The sequence below is a fragment of the Muntiacus reevesi genome, chromosome 9, assembly GCF_963930625.1.
Source record: "Muntiacus reevesi chromosome 9, mMunRee1.1, whole genome shotgun sequence".
Lineage (NCBI taxonomy): Eukaryota > Metazoa > Chordata > Mammalia > Artiodactyla > Cervidae > Muntiacus > Muntiacus reevesi.
Window position 1 is genome coordinate 62873524 of NC_089257.1, and position 25492 is coordinate 62899015.

Consider the following 25492-nt stretch of genomic DNA (forward strand, 5'->3'; position numbering starts at 1 on the left):
ACCAGGCTCCTCCGTACATGGGATTTTCCAGGCAAGATTACAGGTGTGGGTTGCCATTTAGTTCTCCAGGGGATCTTCCCGACCCAGGGATCGAACCCGAGTCTCCAGTAATTTAACACACACCTAATTTAAATTTAGGTACCTACTGAGATGGATGCTGTTATTAGCTACACGCCCCCCCCCCCCAAGAATACAAATCAGTCTTGTACAAGCTGCCCACGAAGGCCTAATACAAATTTATCTATTCACCGAATGACCCTGTATGCTCTCCAGGGTTCCTGTGAACTCTTAAATGCATAGAAATCTATTCTGAAAGCACTCAATAAAATAATCTGTAAGGAGTTAAAGGATTTCTGGCTTAGAGTCAGAGGATCAAGACGATAAAGTCCTGCAGAATTCCATTACAACAGTCAATTCTCCAAAGCCTGTCCGACTTCATTTCGAGTAAAAGAGAATAATGAACTCCTACTTGAGAGTTAAGCATCGCTGACTGGAAGTGAGTAAATCCAGGTGTGGCTCTGGAAAGAAGCCACGTTGCTATGGCAACTTGAATCGCCATTTTAGGTCTTCTCGCGGCCTCCCGCCCTCGCGTCACTTCCGGTGTTACCTGTGTGGTTATCGGGAGCCGTAAACAAGGTGTGCAAACTTCTGGAGACCTGTCGAGATGCAGCAGAGCGGGGTTCCTGGAAGCCGTGGCTGCGCTCTGTGCCCACTGCTGGGTGTCCTGTTCTTCCAGGGTGAGTGAGCCGGCGGCGGGCTCAACTTACACTTCCGGCCGGGGGCTCAGGGAAGATGGTCGCTTTTCCGGTTCCGGTGAGGGGTCTCAGGAAAGCCCCCACTGAGCTTCTGGGAAGGAAGGAAGGAAGCGGGAGGCAGTGCGGAGGATGTTCTCGTAATTACCACCCACTGAGCGGAGTCGGTGGCTTCTCAGTGTTTTCTCGAGCCCCTGAGAGCTCGACCACCTTGCGTGACTCTTGTGTATTGGGGCGATGGCGCGACTTGGTGAAAACACGGAGGGCCCTGACTTTGGGGGCACCTGGCATTATCTCGTGATGAGTTATCAACGATTGACTCGGCTGTGGTTTTGTGGGCCTTATCTCCTGCTTAGGAGAGAACAGTTCTAGTCTTCAGTAGTTTGTCCCAGTAATTTTGGGAAAGTAGATTCATGATTGTTGGCAATTTTATTTTTTCTAAGAGATTGTCAGGGCCTAGGAAATAAAACATTTGTTAGCCGCAGAAAGAATGTTCTTTGATCGCGTGATAGTGATGCATTTGTTGAGGAAAAGCAACTGCTTTATTATTTTGATAACAGTTTCTTTTTTTTTTAATAGAAGGCAGGGAATGTCAATTCTGTTAAAAAAGCAACTGCTTTATTATTTTGATAACAGTTTCTTTTTTTTTAATAGAAGGCAGGGAATGTCAATTCTGTTAAAATTTTAATCAATTAAATAGTATCAGTTAATATTCACTCTATGACATAATCTTAAAATTTGGATAAGTGTTGCTTTCATGCAGTTTTCAAGTTTCATAAATTTCAGTCAACCTAATTACCTTCATCTAGGGTGTAATTATTTCCTGGATTTTTGTGTATGTATGTGTTTGTCTTCCCCGGGAAATCATATGTTAGTAGAGCTAGCATTAGAGTGAATTGTTAACTTTGTAAAAAATTTCCCTGTGGGAATTTCTGAAGAGGACCTTTGACATAAAGGCTTCAGGTGTTGTAAGTCTCAGCAGGTAGGGCTAGGGAGTTCTTATTTATTTGATGATGACTAGTATTTATGCTGCCAGGACACTCCCTGATCCCTCCCAGCTTTTCAGCTAAATTATTTTGCAATATACTATTTAGTCTGAACTGCTGTCACTCTAAATAATCCTGGTTTCCTGTCTCCCTCTTTTTCTCTCTCACTCTCACACAAATGTTCAAATATTACCCTATTGAAAAAAAAAATTATAGAAATAGTGGGTGATTTCACAAATTTGAAGTCATTTCACATTAAAAAACATCCATCAATTCAGGAGGCCAAAAAAATCCAAGTGTTGAAAGTTGAGTTTATGATCTATATATACTTCTTGATTTATCTTTTGCCTTAAGAAAAAAAAAAAAAAGAAAAACCAAAACAGATTTATTGAGATATAGTTCATATGCCAAATGATTTACCTATTTATTTATTTATTTTGATTTACCTATTTAAAGCATACCATTCAGGGAATTTGGGGATGGTCCAGTGATTAGGATTCCTTGCTTCCACTGCAGGTGGCAGGGGTTTGGTCCCTGGTGGTGGTTCAGTGCTAAAGAATCTACCTCCAATGCAGGAGGCGCAAGGCTCAAGTTCTATCCCTTGGTTGGGAAGATCCCTTGGGGGAGTAAATGGCACCCCACTCCAGTATTCTTGTCTGGAAAATCCCATGGACAGAGGAGCCTGGCGGGGTAAAGTCCATAGGATCACAAAGAGTCGGGCATGACTGAGCATGAGCACAACAGGGAACTAAGATTCTGCATGCTATGCAGTGCAGCCAAAAAAGAAAAATAAAGTGTACCGTTTACAGTTGTGCAATTATTACAACAATTTTAGAACATTTTCATCATCTCAAAGAGAAACTCCATAGTCTTTAATAGTCATGTCTTAAAAAAAAAAAAAAGTCATGTCTTATTCTTCACACTCCTCTGGTCCTGGCAAACACCAGTGTACTTTCTACTGCTGCGGTTGCCTATTCTGGATATTTCATAGAATTGGACTTGTACAGTATGTGTTCCTTTGTGACTAGTTTTCTTTTTTCACTTAGTGTTTTCAAGGTTCATCCTTTTTTGGGAGGTCTTACTTTTGTTTTGAGTCTATTAGGTAATAGAGTTTGGTTTCATTCCAATTTATTTGCCTTGCCTTTTCATATTTTTGTTGCTGTTGATGTTTAGTCGCTCAGTTGTATTCGACTGTTTATGGCCCCATGGACTGTAATGGCCCCTCTGTCTATGGGATTCTCCAGGCAAGAGTACTGAAGTGGGTTGCCATTTCCTTCTCCAGGGGATCTTCCGGACCCAGAGATTGAACCGAAGTCTCCTACTTGGCAGGCGGGTTCTTTACTGTCTGAGCCACCAGGGAAGCCCAAATATGTAGAACCAGTAGATTAAGGCTCCTAGCGCTTACACTTTTCTGTTTTCCATCTAAGTGTACATTTTTATGAATCAAAGTTTGAGAGATCTGTGTTTTGGAAAATTGGGTGTATAAAATTGGGAGTTTTATAATTTCCCCCCATTTCTTCCATGTATAAAATTCAGTTCAGTTCAGTCGCTCAGTCATGTCCTACTCTTTGCAACCCCTTGAACCGCAGCACGCCAGGCCTCCCTGTCCATCACCAACTCCCCAAACCCATGTCCGTCGAGTGGGTGATGCCATCCAACCATCTCATCCTCTGTCATCCCCTTCTCCTCCCGCCCCCAATCTTTCCCAGCATCAGGGTCTTTTCAAATGAGTCAGTTCTTCACATCAGGTGGCCAAAGTTTTAGAGTTTCAGCTTCAACATCAGTCCTTCCAATGAACACCCAGGACTGATCTCCTTTAGGAAGGACTGGTTGGATCTCCTTGCAGTCCAAGGGACTCTCAAGAGTCTTCTCCAACACCACAGTTCAAAAGCATCAATTCTTCGGCGCTCAGCTTTCTTTATAGTCCAACCCTCACATCCATACATGACTACTGGAAAAACCATAGCCTTAACTAGTTGGACCTTTGTTGGCAAAGTTACGCCTCTGCTTTTTAATATGCTGTCTAGGTTGGTCATAACTTTTCTTCCAAGGAGTAAGCGTCTTTTAATTTCATAGCTGAAATCACCATCTGCAGTGATTTTAGAGCCCAGAAAAATAAAGTCAGCCATTGTTTCCACTGTTTCCCCATTTGTTTGCCATGAAGTGATGGGACCAGATGCCATGATCTTAGTTTTCTGAATGTTGAGCTTTAAGCCAACTTTTTCACTCTCCTCTTCTGCTTTCATCAAGAGGCTCTTTAGTTCTTCTTCACTTTCAGCCATAAGGGTGTCATCTGCATATCTGAGGTTATTGATATTTCTCCCAGCAACCTAGATTCCAGCTTGTGCTTCCTCCAGCCCAGTGTTTCTCATGATGTACTCTGCATATAAGTTAAATAAGCAGGGTGACAATATACAGCCTTGATGTACTCCTTTTCCTATTTGGAACCAGTCTGTTGTTCCATGTATGATTTTCTTGTTTTCCTTCCAGATTAAAAATTTTTTTAAATTTATATATTACTTCTATTGTTGGCTAGTTTTACCTGGCAAAATGCTTTTTCCCTCTACATGTGTGCTGAGTCACTTCAGTCGTGTCTGAGTCTTTGGAATCCTATGGACTGTAGCATGCCGGTCTCCTCTCCATGGGATTCTCCAGGTAAAAATACTGGGGTTGATGGCTGTGCCTTCCTCTAGGGGATCTTCCCAACCTAGGGATTGAATCAGGATCTCATGTCTCCTGCACTGGCAGGCAATTTCTTTACCACTAGTACCACCTGGAAAACCCTTTTCTCTCTGGGAAAAAGATAAATATCCATTAACACATTAGGCCTAGGGTGAAAGTTTCTGAATGAATGTAACTTTGGATTGATGTTTTTTTCTCTTTTTTTTTTTTGAGTGGAAGAGACAAATTATTTTCTATCCAGTGATTTTTAGAATACTTTTAATATCAGTAAAACATATAGAGGAAAGTGCCCATGTCATAAATGTATAGCTTAGTGAATTTTGAGAAACTGAGCACATCTGGGTGACTAACCAGAGCCAAAATCAGGATGTAGGTTGTTACTGACTTTCCAGAAACTTTCCTCATGCCTCCTTTCAGGCCTTCTCCCTTCTCCTCTAGGGGAACGAATGTTAGTGTAGATTTATTTAGTTCACCATGGATATTATGGTTACTTTTCTGTAACTATACATTGAAGACCTGCTTATCTAGTGTTTGAAGTTCAGTAAAGTGACTTTACGTATTGATCACTTTGTGGCAAAATTATGTTCATGAATATTGAGTTTATATAAAGAAGAAAGATGTTTCTAGTAGGTAGTTTTATTGAAGGTGTGGTTACTATAATTTAGTAATCAAAATTTGCTCAGAACTTGTCATTTTTATGCTTACTTTATAGCAATTTTCATTTTGTAAAAGGAAACCCTTGGTTTTGTTCCATTGAATAAATATTACTGAGCATCCATAATATGCTAAGTTCCATTTGGATGAGTTCAGGGTCTATTGAAGAAGACAGACAAGTCAACAGATTATTTTAGAATCTAGTACTAGGAGCAAAATGCACTAGAAACCATGACATCACAGAGGAGGTGCCCTTAATTTGCTAAGAGGCTACAGGGAAGACTTCCTAGAGGTGTCTCAAAAATTAAATCTTGAAAGACAAATAAGAGTTAGATCTTGGAGAATAGAAAATGGAGCTTGCCTGGTGGCTCAAATGATGAAGACTCTGCCTGCAATGCAGGAGACCCAGGTTCACTCCCTGGGTTGGGAGATCCCCTGGAGAAGAGACTGGCTGCCCTATGGACAGAGGAGCCTGGTGAGCTTCAGTCCATGGGATCACAAAGAGTCGGACAGGACTGAGCTACTAACACAACAACAGAGAAAGGGAGTAAGGAAAATTCCAGACATAGAAACATAAACAAGGGATGGCGGTATAAAGTAATTTTCAAAACAAATTTGATTAGATTAACCTAAGTCCCGTGTTAACCCCAGATATATCTCTATGGTCAGGAGGATGGTGTGCTGGATCTAGTTCCTACTGGCTTTCAAGAGTTGATCATGCACGTGTCTTCCTAACTCAGCATTCAGAGACTTTGTATTTGTAGCTTGAAAATGGCCATGGTGGGAGTATCTGTACCACAGGAATTGTCAAACCCTACACACTTGGGTTTTCTATTTTTAGTTTTTCACCAGCGTACCTCTGGATGTAATGATTGGTTTAGGCCAGTCTGAGGCACCATCCAGAACTGGAAGTAGGGTCTATTTATTCTTAATTTGCTCCTCTCTCACCAAATCCATTCACTTTTCTTCTCTGTTTTTCCTACTCCCCGGAAAGCTAACCTATAAACTGCATCATCCAGGCTCCCGTCCTCTGGCTTCCAATTAGGTTTGGTCAATGGGAGGCATTGGCAGGAGATTGGAAGGCAGGAGGAGAAAGACATTTTTCTTCCCTGCTCCCTCCCTGTCATGGTGCCATGGTTGATAGTGGCTGTGTTCTACTATGGCTACAGCTTCTGTCAAATGGCCCACACATCCACCTCTTACCAGGCTGCAGTAACACCATTTCCTCCCTTCACCCCTCAGGACTGGAGTGGTAAAGACTTTGTGCCTTTGTTGGTTTCCCTGACCCTGAGAAAAGTCCCTCTGAAAAGTGGCCCATACACTTTTCAAAGTCTTAGCTGACTCTGCCTTCTGTTTCCTGCCTGGACCCTGCCAGAAGTCTCCAGGCTCTTGGGCTATGTGGGAGAGGTGGATATCCCAAGAAAATCTGGGTATTGTGAGGAAAGGAGATGAGGGGAATGAGTATTGAGCTGGTAACAAACAAAAGTTCACTGCCTTCAGGTTAGAGTCCTGTGGTGGTGATAGTCAAATGGGTATATCCTGTAATATTTGGACACTCAGAGGCAGGTCATGGCAAGCAACATACTTTGGGAAATCATTAGCCCATTGTTGGTTGTGAAATCTGTAAAAATGGATAGGATTGTCTAAAGAGAACAGGTTGAAAGAAGGACCGTGGGCTCAGGGTGAACTCTGAGCAACACCAATGTTTAAGGGATGGGGTAGGAAAAAAGGAGCCTTAGAAAGAAATTTGATAGAAACTCTCAGAGAAGTGGAGTATGTACGTGTGTATGTATATGTAACACAGTCAGTGTGGAGAGTTGGTTGGAGGGAGACTAATGAGATTCTGATTTTATAGCTCTAATCCATATTTCTTCTTTGCTATAAACCAGGATTGGCAAACTTTTGTAAAGGGCCAGATAGTATTTTAGGCTTTGTAGGCTACATAATCTCTGTTGCAACCATTCAATTTTGTTGGAGTAGCACAAAGGGATCCCTACACAATACATAAATAAATGGAGCTGGCTGTGTTTGAGTAAAACTTTCTCTATAAAAAGATGTTATGATACACACTACTATATATAAAATAGATAGCTAATAAGGACCTCCTAGGTAGCACGGGGAACTCTACTAAATACTCTGTAATGACCTATATGGGAAAAGAATCTAAAAAAGTAGATACCTGTATATGTATAACTGACTCACTTTACAGTACAACAGAAACATTGTAAACCAACAGTAAAAGTTTTTAAAAAAGAATGTAGAGAATAGTATAGAATATAACCATTTTGTAATCCTAATAAATAAAGCAAATTGATGATTAAAAAAAGGATGATGTGGGCTAGATTTGGCCCATGGTCCATAGTTTGCTGACCCCTGCCCTGAATCAACTGCCTTCCCACCCCCCACCCCCCCAATATTGTCCCTTGGATATCTCAAGAGTCACCTTAAACTTATCCAAAATCAAACTCATTTTCTTTCCTGGTACTTTTCTAGTCTTCCCTATGTCAGTGAATGGTATCACCAAGATAGAAACTTGGGAGTTACCCTTGATATTCTCTTCTCCAAACATTCCACATATGACCTGTCACCAGCTCTTGCTGGTTTTACGTTGGAAGTACTGTTGTCTTCTGAGTTCTCTCCACCTCCACTGCCACCAAGTTAGTTCAAGCTTTCCTTATTTCCTCTTTTGACTATTAAGTAGCTTCTTAGATTATTTCTTTATATATACTCTTGGTTCACTCTACATGTCTTCTCTAGAGTGATGTTTTAAAATGCAAACTTTGTCATGCCCCTTCTCACTCCGTCCCATACTTAAGTATTTTCCACTTACTTTGAAAGTATGACTTCCCATTACTCTAAGAATAAGGATCCCAAGCTCTAAAGTCCTGCCTAATCTGATTTCTACTTACCTCCTAGTCACGTCTCATTCTTCTTTCTCGTGCTTTTGTGTTGCTGCCATTTTGCTTTTCTTTCTGTTCCCTTACTGACTGTCCTCTTTCTGGCACAGGACCTTTGCATATGCAGGATTCCCTGCCCGAAATGCTCCCGGTCTCCTCACCTTGTTACCCTTCCTTCAGAACTCGACTCAAAAGTAACCTTTTCAGGGGAACTTTCATTAACCATTCCCTGCTCCCCTATCATAACTGATATAGTTCTCATAGCACTCTCTTTGCCTTTTCCATGTAGTGCTTATCAGAGTTTATAATATACATTTGTCTTTATGATTATTTGATTAGTATATTGAACTTCTGCTACATTAAAAAAAATATTTGTTTATTTGGCTATACTTGGTCTTAGTTGCAGCATGTGAGATCTTTAGTTGTAGCTTGTGGGATCTAGTTCCCTGATCAGGGATCAAACCCCGACCCTGAGAGTGTGGAGTTGTAGCCACTGGACCACCAGGGAAGTCCCCTTCTGCTGCATTTTAAGCTCCAAAACAGGGAGTATATGTATTTTGCTCACATTTAATCTCGAACTCAGAGGGTGGCACAAAACAGATGCTCAATAAATCTGTGTTTGAAGAATGAGTGAATGAATGAGAGTATCACCCTGGAAACTTTGAGACAGAGAAGGTCATGGAGCAAATGGTCACTCTTGCAGAGGGAGCCAGTAAAGTCAGGAAAGAAAAGTCAGTTTTGATCCCTTGGATTTTTCAGGTTTAAGGCAATACTTCCTTTTATTAGAAGTGGTAGTGGAGTCCAGATTGTGCTGTAGGGTTCCAGGAGCGGATAGGCAGGAAAGAGGGAGATGTTAGATGTAGACAACTCTTGCACTAACTTGGCTTAGGAAAGAGAGGGCAGTGGTTGGTAATGAGTAGTATGACAGGGTTAAGGAAAATTTGTTATTGTTATTGTTCAAATTTTCCTTAACCCTGTCATACTGTAACTGTAATACTGTAACAATAGTTATATATTTGTTTTTATAGATGGAAGAGACTCCTGTGTTTTTAGAGGCTGAGGGAAGAGACCGCCCCTCTTGAAAGGGGTAAGCTGAAGATAATTGAGAGAGTTTTTGTTTTTGTTTGTTTTTTTCTGGAGCAGGTCTTGGAAGGGAGGGATCCAGGGAGAGAAGAAGGGCTTGACCTTGCATAGAAAAAGAGACACCACACCTTTTCAGATTGGAGGTAAGCATGGGTACAGACACAGGAAGGTGTGTGACTAAGCAGTTTGTATTGCTTCAAGTTTCTTGAAGAAGAGAAATGTTTTCTTTTGAGAATGAGGTGTTTATAGGTTGTACAGGGGGTAAAGGAGAATGGCAAAGTTTGAGGAGTCAGAGGAGCTGACCAAGGCTGGTTAAAGAGTCGTCATAACTTGGAACTTCCCTGTTGGTCTAGTGGTTAAGACTCAGGGCAGGGACTGTGTGTTTGATCCTTGGTCAAGGAACTAAGATCCCACATGCTGTGCAATGGGGTGGGGGGGGGGGGAAATCTAGATAATTTAAAAAAATGTCATCTTGCCTCGTTAAAGGCTTAGCTGTGATGGAATTTATGAGTTTCTTATGGTAACTATTTGTGCAACGGTGTGATTTTTCTCCTTCAGTGGACACCAGCCATAGTCTAGCAGTGGTCGTTTAGGCTGAGTTTTTCCTGAATCAGTGCAAAGGAAAGATAGATGTCTAGGAGGCTTAAAAATGTTGAAAATATTATAAAAATGGGGAAGGAGGAAAGTGAGGGACTAATAAGCACACTTTGTTCCTATATGAGAACTTTGGTGACCTGTCCACCTCTTTCTCTCAGTCTCTCTTTGCCTGCTTCTCTTCCTCTGAATTTTGCCCTTAAGTTATCTCTTTTTAATGGAGGAAATCATCTTTACAAATTGAGTACAAACAGTGGTATATGTGCTTGAGTAACATTATATACTAAATATTATGTGAAAATTGAAAAAAATAATAAACTGCGTCAGAGAATTTGGGAGGGCATTGTAAGGGAGCTGATATTTGAACTGAGTTTTGAAGGGTGTGAGTACTGGGGATGTGGTGTTGTGGGAACAACCCAGGCAGATTTGGTAGGGATGGGGAGAGCATTCTAGACAAAGATATATTCAACAAAAGTCACAGTGGCATGAAGGATATAGTAAATTTGGGAAATGGTAGGACATTTTGGGAAAAGTGAAGGGGATGGGATGGGTAGTGGGTAGAGTAGCAGAAGTTGGAGGCCAGATTGGCACTATTTAGATTTTATGTTATAGCCCAATAGAAAATTCCTGAAGGTTTTTGAATCTTTGTGGTGTTCATTTTAATGATAATAGCTAGCATTTGTCGAAAGTTTCAGTTTCAGGTTCTATGCTAGACATTTTATGTGTTACCTTCTTTAATCTTATTAGATCCTCCCAGTGACTCAATGAAGTAGGTCTTTTTTATTATTCCCACTTAAAGTGAGGAAGTTGAGTCTGGAACAGGTTAGGTAACTATTATCAAGATTTCATAGGCAGAAAGTAGCTGGGCTAGAACTCAAGTTCAAGTCTGTCTAATTCTAAATCCAAACTTTAAAATCTCTCTGGTATTCTTACAAACATAAGATAAAAATAGTGGGCTGGTCGAAAAGTTGGTTTGGGTTTTTCCGTAAGTTCTTATGTAAAACCCGAGTGACCTTTTTGGCCAATCCTAATATATAAAGGAAATGAGGAGAGTGTAGATTATCCGTTTATTATTTATTTCTGCTTTCCAGTTTTTAGAGCTGTATCTTTAGTACAGAGACCCTGTATCTTGGGTCAGGAGTGAGGGCTTAGGAGCGACTAGATTTTGAAGGATGAAGTCTTTCCAGGAAGAGGAGCAGCATTTGCAAAGGCATGGGAGGAATGACAAGTTTAGCATGACAGTCAGGATGTTTTAGATGAACCAGAAATAGTCCTTATTTTGGGGATGGGCTTAGTCTTGGTCTTGTGAGCTTAGTCTTGGTCTCCTCCTTTTAAGAGGAATGTGAACAGACTGGATTATCCAGAGAGGAGTGAGAATCGTGATTAAACGCAGCAGAGGTGAAGGCAGTGGAATGGATGACTCATAAGTATGTCTGTGATAAGAAAGGTTGAGATCGTAAGTTCAGTTCAGTTCAGTTGCTAAGTTGTGTCTGACTCTGCAACCCCATGGACTGCAGCATACTAAACTTCCCTGTCCTTCACTGTCTCCTGGAGTTTGCTCAAACTCATGTCCATTGAGTTGATGGTGCCATCCAACCATCTCATTCTGTCACCCCTTTCTCCTCCTGCCCTCAGTCTTTCCCAGCACCAGGGTCTCATGCAATGAGTCAGCTCCTCGCATCAGATGGCCAAAGTATTGGAGCTTCAGCATCAGTCCATCCAATGAATATTCAGGGTTGATTTCCTTTAGGATTGACTGGTTTGATCTCCTTTACTGTCCAAGGGACTCTCAAGAGTCTTCTACAGAACCACAGTTCAAAAGCATCAACTCTTTGGTGCTCTGTCTTCTTTTTTTTCTCTAGGCCTTCTTTTTGGTCCAACTCTCACATCCCTTCATGACTACTAGATAAACCATAGCATTGGCTCTATGGATTTTTGTTGCAAAGGGATGTCTCTACTTTTTAGTACGCTGTCTAGGTTTGTCATAGTTTTTCTTCCAAGGAGCAGGTGTCTTTTAATTTCATGGCTGAAGTCACTGTCCTCAATGATTTTGGAACCCAAGAAAATAAAGTCTGTCACTGTTTCCATTTCTCCCCCATCTGTTTGCCATGAAGTGATGGGACTGAATGCCATGGTCTTAGTTTTTTGAGTAGTTTAAGTCATCCTTTTCACTCTTCTCTTTCAGCCTCATCAATAGACTCTTTGGTTCTTCTTCACTTTCTGGCATTAGGGTGGTGTCCTCTGCATTTCTGAGGTGGTTAAGGACAGAACTAAAGAGGTGGCAGTAAGGATGATGAAGCTAGCTAATGCACATTGATCACTAACTCTGGGTTAGGTAGGCTTCTTAGTGTGGCACCTGTTTTAATCCAAATATTTCTCACAGTTACCTACTAAGGTAAGTGTTACTATTCTCATTCCTACCAGAATGAGAAGCTGAAGAGATCAAGTATGAAGACCACAGAGTCAGCAATTGATAGGGCTGGGATTTGCATACTGTCTCAACCAGAGGGACTTCTGGTTTTCAGAATGGTGTGTGAGTTTGCTCTCTTTTGAAACTTTGCTGCTCTTTTTGCCTTTGGCCTGCCAGATGAATCATAGCTCATTGTGGTGGAGAAGGAGGCAGGAAAAACGAACTGCTAGTGGCTTACGTTCCAAAAAAAAAAAAAAAAATGGCTCCCTAGTGGGAGAGAAATTTCTACTACTGTTCTCTGAAAATAGAGGGAATTGTCTAAAGAAAGTGCCAACACCTTTAGGGGAGACAGGGTTTCAGAGTTGGATCTGTGGGGGTGGTTTTGGACAGAGGAAGTCTCTGGAGAATTTTAAAATCATATCTTATTTTTACATTTTAAAATGCATTGAATTGCCTAGAGGCTGTCATGCAGAGTGAGGTAAGTCAGAAAGAGAAAAAAATATCATATATTAACATATATATATATATATGGAATCTAGAAAAGTGGTACTGATGAACAGATTTGCAGGGCAGAAATAGGGACGCAGAGAATGGACTTGTGGACACAGCCGGGGAAGGAGAGGGTGGGACAAATTGACAAGAGTGACGCTGACATATATACGCTACCATGCGTAAAGTGGAGAGCTAGTGGGGAGCAGCTGTAAAGTAAGCACAGAATACTAAGCTCTGTAATGACCTAGAGAGAGGAGATGGGGGATGGGGGTGGAAAGACGCAAAAGAGGGAGGGGATACGTGTATACTTATAGCTGAATCACGTTGTTGTGCAGCAGAAATGAACACAACATTGTAAAGCAATTATCCTTCAATTAAAAAAAAAATAAAAAGAACCTTACCAAGCCAAAAAAAATGCATTAAGTTGCAAAGTTAATAAACTTTTTCCTGCCTGTGATTTACTTTTAATGGGTATGTGATTCATTAACCGGCTTTAAGAAAGGGAAAAACAAAACAAAACCAGATAGCACCTTGAGGTAGATTTATAAAATTCTTTGAAAAAAATTCCAATTCTTATTTCTGCTGGTGGGTGGGGCAGTGACAGCTTCAGGTTAACAGCCGAGCTGTATTTGGGGTAAATCCCTCAGACACAATAGTTGTCATACTCCTGCAGTGTAAGTGTGTCAAGGGAGTGGGTGGCATTGCCTTTTAGCCTTCCGTGGGCTGACATGCTTCATTATAGTTAACTTAACCACAAGTCTATTGGAAAAATGCTGGTATGACCAGGTTTAAAATTTTTACCCAGACTTTCATTCTATGACTTCATTTCGTAAAATGACGAACCACCACCCCACTGTTAATTAATGTAGATATCCACTCCTTATTCTTTTGGGCCTGCCTGAGAAGATATTTATTCCCATGCCTTTTTGATGAGAGACCTAAAAATGATACCTAGTGCTTCTGTGTTGTTCACTCACATCTATGTATTCCATCCAATGCATACATTTTAAAAGTTTGGGCTTGCTTTGATTAGGTGTTTATGTCATCTTTTCCCTGGAGATTAAAGCGGATGCCCATGTCCGGGGTTATGTTGGAGAAAATATCAAGTTGAGATGCACCTTCAAGTCATCCTCTTCTATCACAGACAAACTCACCATAGACTGGACATACCGGCCTCCAAGCAGCAGCCGCACGGAATCGGTAAGTGTGTACTTTTATTTCTACAACATTTATTTATCTGACTGTGTTGACTCACATGGGCTCTTTAGTTCTGACACATGGTCTTAGTTGCCCCACAGCATGTGGGGTCTTAGTTTCCCAACCAGGGATAGAACCCATGTCCCCTGCGTTGCAAGGTTGATGCTTAACCACTAGACCACCAGGGTAATCCCAGTAAGTGTATACTTTTAAGGCTCTTCCCTTGAGCTTTCTGTGGTCAACAACTCTGGAACCCTTTTATTCTAAGTCACAGGCATACTTTAGGCCATCTCATCTTCAAATAGAAGATGAGCTTCTATTAAATAGAATGAGGTGAGCTTCTACTCTGTATGACAGCCATTTTTGGTCATGGAGGGCTTTTTCTTCTATGTAAGAATCTTGCAAATATGTTATAGGAAAAAACCAGTCAGAAACTCAGAGGAAATGTGGTTTAATTTTGTTTCCCCTTTGTTGTTTCATTTTGCTTGGCTTCATAGCTTGAGTTTCAGATTTGTTGTACTAAAAAGGGTACCTCCAGGCTGTTGGATAGAAAAATTCTATAGGTCCCAGTCTTAGACATCCTTTCGCTGAATACTTCTCATTTCCTGTCATGTGAGGTCATCTCTGTGGGTGTATCTGTTTGCATATCAGTACTGTGTAGATTTATCTTGGCATCTTCTCCAGTGTATAAACATCTGCATTGATTTACACAGCTCCCTTTGAAGGAAGTGGTGGCACCTTATGTTGATGACAGATGCCGTTGGTGACAGATGGTCTTGAAATATTAGAAGCAATATATTTTAATCACACATATAAAGCACATTTATGGCTCAAATCCATTGTGGATGTCTAATTGAAGATTGCAGTGCTATTAAAAAAATACTTTCTCTGTATGCTTCCAGCAACATCTTAGGTTAGGATACATTTTATCAAGAATGTCAATGTCATAGCAGCATGTAAGATTGTATCTTTGAAAGTATCCTTCATTTGTTATCCTGTTTTCTTCACTGGAAGTACTTTCTCTTTGATTTTAATGTGTAAGCTTTAGATTTTGTTTTAGGAGCCATTATTGAATGCCATGTAGCATCTCCCAGTAGCTACAGTAGGTGTCCCAGTAGGTGGTTCTAGTGGAGGTGGCTCCAGTGAGGGAAGCAAGGCTGTATTTGCAGTCCCTTTTTCTTTAGACTTAAAATAGGTCACTTTATTTTGAGTGGCCAGGAAACTATGGCTGGCTTTATATGACTCTTCTTCCTTGACCAAAAGTAGGACAGAATAAACAATGGGGATTTTCTAGGGGTAGAAACCTGAAATGCAAACTGCAGATCTCATATGGTGCTGCTTTTTGTGAGGCTAGTCAGGAACTCAGCAAATGCACCCAAACTGGAATTATTGGATCCTTAAAGTTTGCATTATGCTATGTTGCAGTTATGTGGTCAGTTAGGATTCTATCAAACTAATCAGATAACAGGATTTGAGTATCACTAGTTTAACTTAGCAGCAGCAGTTTAACTTGAAATTTACAGGTTAGATTAATCCTGAAGATTCACAGCAGGCTTTGTTTTGTCAATCAGTTCAGTTCAGTTCAGTCACTCAGTCGTGTCCAATGCTTTGCGACCCTATGGACTGCAGCACATCAGGCCTTCCTGTCCATCACCAACTCCCGGAGTTCACCCAAACTCATGTCCATTGAGTCGGTGATGCCATCCAACCATCTCATCCTCTGTCATCCCCTTCTTCTCTCGCCTTCAATCCTTCCCAGCATCAGGGTCTTTTCAAATGAGTCAGCTCTTCGCATGAGGTGGCCAAAGTATTGGAGTTTCAGCTTCAGCATCAGTCCTTCTAATGAACACCCAGGACTGATCTCCTTTAGGATGGACTGGTTGGATCTCCTTGCAGTCCAAGGAACTCTCAAGAGTCTTCTCCAATACCACAGTTCAAAAGCATCAATTCTTCGGCACTCAGCTTTCTTTATAGTCCAACTTTCACATCCATACATGACCACTGGAATAACCATAGCCTTGACTAGATGGACCTTTGTTGGCAAAGTAGTGTCTCTGGTTTTTAATACACTCTCTAGGTTGGTCATAACTTCTCTTCCAGGGATTAAGTGTCTTTTTATTTCATGGCTGCAGTCACCATCTGCAGTGATTTTGGAACCCCCCAAAATAATGTCTGCCACTGTTTCCACTGTTTCTCCATCTATTTGCCATGAAGTGATGGGACTGGATGCCATGATCTTTGTTTTCTGAACAAAAATTGTTTTGTCAATATGGAATTTTAAACCCTTTTATGCTGATGCTGATAATCTGTGATAGGTATTCTTTACCTCCCTCTTTGGAACACTCAGAGTGTTCCAGCTGTGTAAATCAATTAGTAAACAGATATTGGTTACTAATATCTGTATTTCCCACTAGCTGGTAAATTCCTGCCTGAATCCCACTGTATCATTTTGCTAAACCCAGTGACTAAGGGCATGTAGTAGGTGTGCAACAAGTATTCATTAAATGAATGCCTGAACCAGGAAGTGATTTAGTGTCTTCTCTGGGAAATTGCTTTTCAAAATTGGGCAATGCAGTGTTTGTAAAAGCCTGGGTTCCTAAGCGGGGAGGATACCAAGTAAGAAAAGAACGAGGAAAGGCTTGAGTCTTGCATAAGAGAGAAAGATGATATTGTATTGTAGTGCCTGCCCAACCTACCACCAGGTGTAATGAAGTGTTTTCTGGTGATTAGGTATGTGATCACCAATCTGAAGCAGCATTGTTTTAATTCAGTGTATATTCATTGAGTACCAATCAGACATCTGATGGGATTTTATTAATTTCCAAGATAAATGACTTGAGAGAGGCTTATGTTATAGTCTCTTGATGATTTTGAGGATAAATGAAAAATCTCCCCTTTCCCACTTATTCATTGGGTGCTTTTGAGTAACTCACTTAATTTTTTGTTTTTGGCCTTGTTTCCCTGTCTGCCCCATGGATAGTTCAGTGTTGTAGTGATGGTCAGATAAGTGAATGTGTAGAGGTTGATTGCACCCTATAAAGTACCATGTGATAGTAGATGCTGCTTTAGAATAGAATTTATTGACTTTGGCATTATTGGCATTTGATCCAGATAATTCTTTGTTGTGGGGGGCTAGCCTATGCACTGTAGGATTTTCAGCAATATCCCCTGGCCTTTACCCTCCAGATACTAGTAATACAACAAAAAACATCTCCAGATGGTGCCAAATGTCTTGAGGGCAAAATTGCCTCTAGTTGAGACCTGCTACTTTAGTACGCTGGGGAGAAGAGGTTTGAGAATCAGAATCCTTGGATTCTTTTGTTAGGACTGTTTTGGGGACAAGTTTCTTAAACCTATCTTTTTAACCTATAGTACAGAAGTGAACAAAGTGTAAGAAAAAATTGTCCAACTGGGAAAACCCATTATACATTTGTATTTTATTTTGGACTTACTTAGCTTTACATTGGAGAAGGAAATGGCAACCCACTCCAATGTTCTTGCCTGGAGAATCTCAGGGATGGGGAGCCTGGTGGGCTGCCGTCTATGGGGTCACACAGAGTCGGACACGACTGAAGTGACTTAGCAGCAGCAGCAGCAGCTTTACGTTTCATTGCATTTTCCATATTAACTCTTTTATTTTCTCATGGTGTTGCTTTCCTAGATTTTTCATTATCAGTCTTTCCAGTACCCAACCACAGCTGGCACTTTTCGGGATCGGATTTCCTGGGTTGGAGATGTATACAAAGGGGATGCATCCATAAGCATAAGCAATCCTACCATGAAGGACAATGGGACATTCAGCTGTGCTGTGAAAAACCCCCCGGACGTGCACCATAATATTCCGGCCACAGAGCTGACAGTCACAGAAAGGGGTAAGCTAACTGCCGCCAACCTTGTACTGCAGTGAGTGCTCTGGGACTTCTGTGGTGGTTTGTGGAGAGATCAGTGATAAGCAGAACTGAACTTATCTTTACCAGAACATTCTACCATCTTGAATTGTCTTTGAGGATGAGTTTTTTATTTTGCAAACTAAAGTTTTTTTTTTTTTTTTTTTCAAATATCGTCATAGTTTTGCCATGATTCTTCTTTAAATTTTCATTTCAGGTGACCAGAGTCTTGTGGAATGTAATGCAAACCCCTGAGTAAATAGACGGTTGCTATCTGTGTGAAACAGATGTCATTCTGGTTTCCCTAATGTGTTCATACCCTCAGTTATGAGACTGTGTTTTTTCCTGAGTCTTGAAAGGGTACCTCCTTTAAATATGGAGGCTGCACATTTCTTTTCTGTTGCAAAGAGCAGCATTCAGTATGAAGCATGAGTGGGATAAGGACTGACCTTTTTTCTCCCACCCTTCCCTGGTGACTGTTGAGTGGTCATTCTAGTCCTTATTTGGATTTGAACCAAAGATTTAGATATAGAGACCTGCATTATGGTTCATTATAGCTACCTTGTCATTTCTCAAATCTTTCTGTATGTCTCTCTGTCTCTTTCTCCCTTGCCTTTCCTTTCTTTATTTTTTTAGGACAACTTATAGATTTCAAAGACATAGGCACATTCATACTGCTGGTGGGAGTAGAAACTGGTATAGTTTTTCTGGCAGACTGATAGTATAAATCAGATACCTTAAAATTATATATCCTTTGATCCAGCAATTCCATTTTAAAATGTTTTAAAAAATAGAGCTAAGTATGAATGTTTATACACAAGGATGATCATCATTACATAACTCATAGATTCAAAGAATTGGAAACAACTTTAATATCCAGCTTTAGCAGATTGATGCAATAAATTATTCAATATGCAGAATACTATGCGGCCCTTTGAAAAAGTCACACCTCAACTGATGAACCTATTTGCAGAGCAGGAAAAGAGACAGACTTATTATTTTTTTTTTTTCATTTATTTTTATTTGTTGGAGGCTAACTACTTTACAATATTGTAGTGGTTTTTGCCATACATTGACATGAATCAGCCATGGATTTACATGTATTCCCCATCCCGATCCCCCCTCCCACCTCCCTCTCCATCCCATCCCTCTGGGTCTTCCCAGTGCACCTGCCCTGAGCACTTGTCTCATGCATCCAACCTGGGCTGGCGATCTGTTTCACACTTGATAATATACATGTTTCAATGCTATTCTCTCAGCTCATCCCACCCTCGCCTTCTCCCACAGAGTCCAAAAGTCTGTTCTGTACATCTGAGGAGACACAGACTTAGAGAACGGACTTGTGGACACAGTGGGGGAAGGAGAGGGTGGGATGAATTGGAAGAGTAGCATTGACATACATGCACACCACGGGTGAAATAGCTAGTGGGAAGCTGCTGTAGAGTCCAGGGAGCTCAACTTGGTGCTCTGTGATGACTTAATGGTGTGGGAGGGAGGCTCAGGAGGGAAGGGATATATGAATACACATAGCTGATTCACACTGTTGTACAGCGGAGACTAACACAACACTGTAAGGGAATTGTGTGTGTGTGTGTGTGTGTGTGTTAGTCTCTCTTTGTGACCCCGTGGGCTGCAGCCCGCCAGGGTCCTCTGTCCATGGGATTTTCCAGGCAAGAATACTCGAGTAGGTTGCCATTTCCTTCTCCAGGGGATCTTCCCAACCCAGGGATCCAACGCAAGTCTCCTGCATTGCAGGTGGACTCTTTACCACCTGAACCACCAAGGAAGCCACCAATTATACTCCAATTAAAAAAATAAATAAAATGGAAAAAAAAATAACACATGGATGGAATCTTTATGGAAAATATTTATATAGTAAATAAAAAAGAAGTTAGAAAAAGTCTGTAAAGTATGGTCTGCATTTCTGAACATATAGTCTCCTCCCTATATTCCCACTCATGCCCTGGGGACTTCCCTTGTGGTCCAGTGGTTAAGACTTCATCTTCCAACGCTGGGGGTGTTGTTTTCCATCCCTGTCAGGGGAGCTGAGATCCCACCTGCCTCGTGGTCAAAACCCCAAAACATAAAACAGAGACACAGACTCCTAGAAAGAAGAGTGAACAGGTAGATACTGACATGTTGATCCTATGTATCCAGATTATGGGTAAATTTTAATTCTTTATGTTTTTGTGTGTTTTCTGGTGTTTCTACCATGAATTTATTCCTTTTGTAATGAGAAGAAAACTGGAGCAAAAGTAAGACTATCTCATAGGAAGCACTTTGCACATCCCTCTCTTTTACCTTCTCTTTTCCTCCTTCAGGTTTTGGCACGATGCTGTCCTCTGTGGCCCTTCTTTCCATTCTTGTCTTCATTCCCTCAACTGTAGTGGTTATTCTGCTACTGGTGAGAATGGGGAGGAAGTCTTCGGGGCTGAAGAAGAGGAGCAAGTCTGGCTATAAGAAGTCGTCTATTGAGGTTTCAGATGAGTAAGTCCAGCTGCAGTCCTGAGCCATCCGCCCTCTTCTGAGCCGTGCTTTGTGGACAGCACCAGACCTCGGCATCATCCATGCCTTCCTTTCTTCCAGGCTGACCTCAGTTCTGCTGAAAAGGAAACTTGTGGATATTAATTTGGAGAGAAAGAGACAGAGGAGTTAATAGCATGGTCCTAGTCTCTTTTTTTTGGAAATAAGATTGTATAGTGCTGTGGTTCAGAGTGTAAATTCTGAAATGAATCTCTCATTCCTTCCAAATGAACAGGAAATCCCCAAGTCAATTATTTTTTCCTTTTCCTTATTTTGGCACCAAGCTGACAGAAATGCCTGAGCAGTGAGAGAGGCTTTAGAACAGCCATGGAGGGCAACATAATTTAAATATGCAAGAACTATTCTTGGTTAGCAAATGCTCCAAAGGGGTTAACTGGATTCTGATTATCAAAAGCAGGCGAGCAGGTGTGATCAGTATCTTCCCTAAGAACAAATCCACTAAAAAAAAAAAGGTAACAAAAGTCTACATAAAACTCTGTTGATTCTTCATTTTGTCTATTTCAGGGGCTTGGAACCTTGGAAGAAAATCTTACTTTGAGAGAGTCTAAAATCTTTCTCTGTGTGTGTATGTGTGTGTATGCATGTACACATTTATATAATGGGGGTAAGAGTCCCCTTTAAAGGAATCTGTGGCCTCCCACAAGGCAAAGAACTCTTGATAAAAAGTACTAAAATGTCTATTTCTAAGCATGGCCTAGTAAGACCTCCTTATGATCTAAGCCTGAATCACATTGTTTCTTGCTATTTCTTCTCATTGGTTCCAGTGAGCTGTTTCCTTCTCCAAACCGACTATACTCATTTAGATCTTAAAAAAAAAAAACATTATTTATTTGGTGGCTCTGGGTCTTTGTTGCTGTGTACAGGCTTTCTCTAGTTGCAGCCAGCAGGGGCTCCTCTCCAGTTGTGGTACACGGGCTTCTCACTGTGGTGGATTCTGTTGTTGCAGAGCATAGACTCTAGAGCGTAGGCTCAGTAGTTGTAGCACATGGGCCTAGTTGCCTCACAGCATGTGGGATCTTCCCAGACCAGGGACTGAACTGGTGTTCCTTGCATTTCAAGGCAGATTCTTAACCACTAGATCACCAAGGAAGCCGTATTTAGATATTAAAAAAATTTTTTTCAATGTGCTTCCCTCTCACCTGGATTCCCCTCCCTCCTTCCCTTGTTTGCCTGGAAAACTCTTCCTTATCTTCCAAGACCCTGCTGCAACTTCTCCTTCTCTTGAATTTCCCTGACTCTTTCAGGGTAAACTAATCTCTCTCTCCCCTTTGCTGCCGCAGCAGTTTGACTTTAACTCTGAAAACATTTATCACATTGTATTGTGACATACTTGTTAACGTTCTAATGGGTCTCTCACCCTCAGGAAATCATGAGCTCAAGGGACGGTGCCCAGACATGGTTGATGCCGAGTATATTTCTAAATAAGCAGTTGCCATTAGCTCTTATTTATCGAGCACTTACTATGTGCCAAGCACTGTGGTCCATGATTTTACATGTGCTTATTTTGCACATACGCCTCACCACTATTCTTTCAATGTAGATGGTAATACCTGCATTTTGTAGATGAAGAGACAGGCTCCTGGAGCTCAAATAATTTGCCCAGTCACCCTGTTAGTAAGTGGCAGAACTGGAATTTAAAGCCACACCCATCTGACCTCAGCACTTGTCCTCTTAAGGATCACTACCGAGGATGGTGACTGCCCGTGTTTGGTTTGTCCTCTTTCTACAGCACTGACCAGGAAGGGGGTGACTGCATGGCGAAGCTTTGTGTTCGTTGTGCTGAGTGTGTGGTAAGCCCGTGCTGCTTCACTGTTCACTCTTCATGCTTTATTTTCCTGCTTAATTAAGGTAAGCCCTTGTCCTCAGAGAAGCAAGGGGCATGCAGGTAGGTCTACAGCAAAGTATGAACCAAGGCCTTTGCCCAAAGCATTTTAGTCTCAGGGGACCCTTCCCAGTTCTAACCATCATTTTATTTTCTGTCTTGTGGGCACTGAGTGGTGTCCTTAGGTTAGGGAAGGGGACTGTGTAGGCAGCCTCTGCTGGCTGACGGGGAGCATCCTGAAAGAGGAGCGTCCCATGTTGCTAAGGTCATACTGGGAGAGCTGGCTGAACTGGCTGAACCTAAAGCCGGTAGAACTGAGCTTTTCTGCTGAGCCTCAGGTTTTCCCAGGAAATTAGAGTGATATCACCGTTTAGGTGACTCGATTGTTTTGTCCATAAGAAATACCCATGGTGGAAGGCTTGAGTTCTGATTGAAATTGCGGAAAGCACTTGCTGTGACTGGTAGGCTTGCGTGGCTGCCTCAGGATCCTAGGAGGACAGGCTTTCTGATGTGGTACTGTTGAAAACAGGTCAAAAGCAACTCATGATCTAATATGAAGCATACCTGTCATTTCGGGGTTTAAGCTTGAGCCTTCTTTGTACTTATTGCTGAGCTCAGCACTTGGCCAGATGACGGCAGCCCAGTTACTCATCACAGTGTTCTTTGTCTCTCTTTCTTTCTCTCATGTACTTGAGTATTATAAGTGGCTTCTCTGATGAGAGAAAGGTGGATAGTGCCAGTGGATAGAATCTAATTAAAACTCTTTGGGATTTGAATATTTTGATAGCACAAAATAAGCTAATGTCAAAAAAAAAAATTAAGCTAATGTCCTGAAACTAACATAACATTGTTAATTAACTATATTCCAAGATAAAATAAAAACTAAAAAAAAAAAGAGGAAAAAGAATAATTTTTCTCAAACTAATACAGCATTGTTAATCAACTATATTCCGATATAAGATAAAAATTAAAAAGAAAAAGAATCACTTTGCCATACACGTGAAACTACACGACATTGTTAGTTATGTCTCATCCTTCAGGACACAGTTGAAATATTACCTTCTCTTAAGTTGGGGTACAAATAATAGCTAACTATATCTTTTTAAAATTAGTAAGATATAGTGTTTCAGATAGTGCTTCATGCTATAGAGAAAAAATAAAATAGAAAAGGAGATGGAATGGCTAGATAAGGGGGTGTGATACTAAATAGGATGGTTGGGGGAATTCCCTAGCAGTCCAGTGGTTAGGACTAGATGCTTTCACTGTCATGGACTAGGTTCAATCCCTGGTTGGAGAACTAAGATCCCATAACCCACATGGTGTGGCCATAAAAAAAAAAAATAGAATGGTTGGGGATACCCTCATTGAGATGATATTTAAACAGACACCTAAAACAAGAAGCAAGAGGCATGGCTACCATGGAGAAGCGTTATTCTATGCAGAGGAAGTGGTCAGTGCAAAGACCCTGGGGAGGGGCCATGATTGGCATGTTCTAGGAACAGCGTGTAGGCCAATGTGGCAGGAATGAAGAGAGCAAGGCAAAGAATAGCATTTCTTCAGAGAGTTAATGTCATATCTTATAGAACATTGCATGACTGTAATGACCTAGACTTTCAATCCTACTGAAACAGAATCCACTGGAGGTTTTTGCAAAGAGAACACTGAACTGATTTAAGTGGTAAAAATGTCATTTTGGCTTCTGTGTTGAAAACAGGTGGTGAGGGACGATGACAGAAACACAGTCCATTTAGGAGACTTTAGCATTAATGGAGGTGAGGGAAAAGGGTGTTGATCTGGACCAAGATGGTGATAGTGGGGATGGTGAGAAGTGGTTGTTCTCTGGTTATAGTTTGTAGGTAAAGCCAGAAGGACTTCTTGACTAGTTGCATGTGTCTGTGAACAAATGAGAGGAGTTAAGGATAAATCCAAAGTTCTTGACCTGAGCAAATGGTAGAATAGAGTTGCCATTTTCTAATATGTACAAGCCTGTGGGTGGAACAAGTTTTAGGCAGAAGATCAGGAGCTGAGTCTGGATATATTAAATTTGAAATACTTAGTAAACTTAGGTGGATTGAGTCAGTGCCATTTTACTGTTAATGAAGCCCCTAGCTGAGTTCCATCTGGGGGGCCCTGCTGTGTGGTCTTTACCTGAATTCTGACTGTGGTGTATACTTCATATACACACTGCAACTACTATTCTTTCCTTTCCAGGATTCAGACTATGAAGAGACATATTGATGAAAGTTTGCATGATAGAAGAAGAGTCACCTAATAACAGAAGATGTTCCGTTCCACTGGCAGCTAAAGCCTCCCAGAGAAGTGGAGCTGGCTTGGACAATAATGGTGGAGAATCCTGGAAGTTATCAGTAAAGACTTTAGGAGTGACTTATTTATTGAAGAAATATTCTTTTTGTATTTATAAACTGTTCAAAAACTCTAAGAAGAGACTCATAACTACCCCTGTTAATAACTTATACTCTAATTGAATGAAGGAATTCTTTTCCTAAATAGAAAGATAACTTTTTGTTTAGTCTTTGTTCTTGAATGTATTACATGTTTTCTTCCAGTTTTTATGAGGGAGAATCCTAGATGTTGGCCACACTGCTGATGCCAATATACATATATATGTATTTATTGAAATGGATCTTAGAGCTTCCTGATGTGCTCCTGGACAAAATGTTTTTTGGGGATAGTTATTCTTTGTTTTTTGCTCCATGAATATTTTCAGCTGTGAGTTAGCATACAGCATATACTCATTGGTTTAATTATCTCATCATCAGTTGTGTTTGGGAGGCTTGGAGTGCATAACCCCAGTTTTTTAGAGTTGGTAGGATCAGGAGTCAGTGGTTTATTTGACTGCGCTTTTGAAGTATTAAACTGTCAACAATTTACAATTAAGAAATGCTGAGATAGAGGGGTTCCCTTCTTTTTCTCACTAGGTGCAATTTTTTATTTTACTTTCTTACAGCTGAGTGGTTTATGGTTTCCTTCTTGACTTTTCAGATCAGAGGCAAGAAAAACTCTTCATAGGGTTTTTTTTTTTTTTTTCCATAGGGTTTTTAGTGGGGATAAATAGAATAACTTTACCAGTTATTTGCAATGAAATCATCTTTTTTTTCCATTTATTTTTATTAGTTGGAGGCTAATTACTTTACAATATTGTAGTGGTTTTTGCCATACATTGACATGAATCAGCCATGGATTTACATGTGTTCCCCATCCCGATCCCCCCTCCCATGAAATTATCTTTTAACCTATGCTGTTCTTCAAGATTTTCTTCTAAAATGCAGAAAATATGAGTGAAAGAAGGTGTTTACAATCCCTTTTTTGCATAATATTTGAGATAAGGAAGTGAGGGTGTACACAACTTATACTTCCTTCTTCTGTCTCTTGATACTTTCTATCAACTTCCTTCATTCTACTGCACCAAATTATTTCAAATATTAATTTACATGGGGTTTTTCTATAAGCCATTAAGAAATATGTATGACA

General features: G+C 40.8%; 1 protein-coding gene across 2 annotated transcripts; it reads left to right on the plus strand.

The window, feature by feature from the left end:
- Positions 1 to 385: 385 nt before the first annotated feature.
- MPZL3 (myelin protein zero like 3) lies at positions 386 to 24349 on the plus strand. Of its 2 annotated transcripts, none has more exons than XM_065945510.1 (6): positions 386 to 737; positions 13584 to 13750; positions 17409 to 17619; positions 19956 to 20121; positions 21908 to 21968; positions 24212 to 24349. In XM_065945510.1, exons 1-6 carry the CDS (start codon positions 665 to 667, stop codon positions 24236 to 24238), a joined length of 705 nt encoding a protein of 234 aa, XP_065801582.1. In that variant the 5' UTR covers positions 386 to 664; the 3' UTR covers positions 24239 to 24349. The 2 variants fall into 2 exon arrangements, with proteins under 2 accessions (XP_065801582.1, XP_065801581.1); XM_065945509.1 differs by lacking the exon at positions 386 to 737 and adding an exon at positions 2357 to 4393.
- Positions 24350 to 25492: the final 1143 nt, after the last annotated feature.

Excerpts from the sequence above, each read along its gene's own strand:
- MPZL3 (XM_065945509.1), top strand. The coding sequence starts at position 4,306 with ATGTGTGCTGAGTCACTTCAGTCGTGTCTGAGTCTTTGGAATCCTATG. Across the intron at positions 4,394-13,583 it reads CTCTCCATGGGATTCTCCAG|GTGTTTATGTCATCTTTTCC; the intron begins GTAAAAATACTG and ends TGCTTTGATTAG. Across the intron at positions 13,751-17,408 it reads GCAGCAGCCGCACGGAATCG|ATTTTTCATTATCAGTCTTT; the intron begins GTAAGTGTGTAC and ends TTGCTTTCCTAG.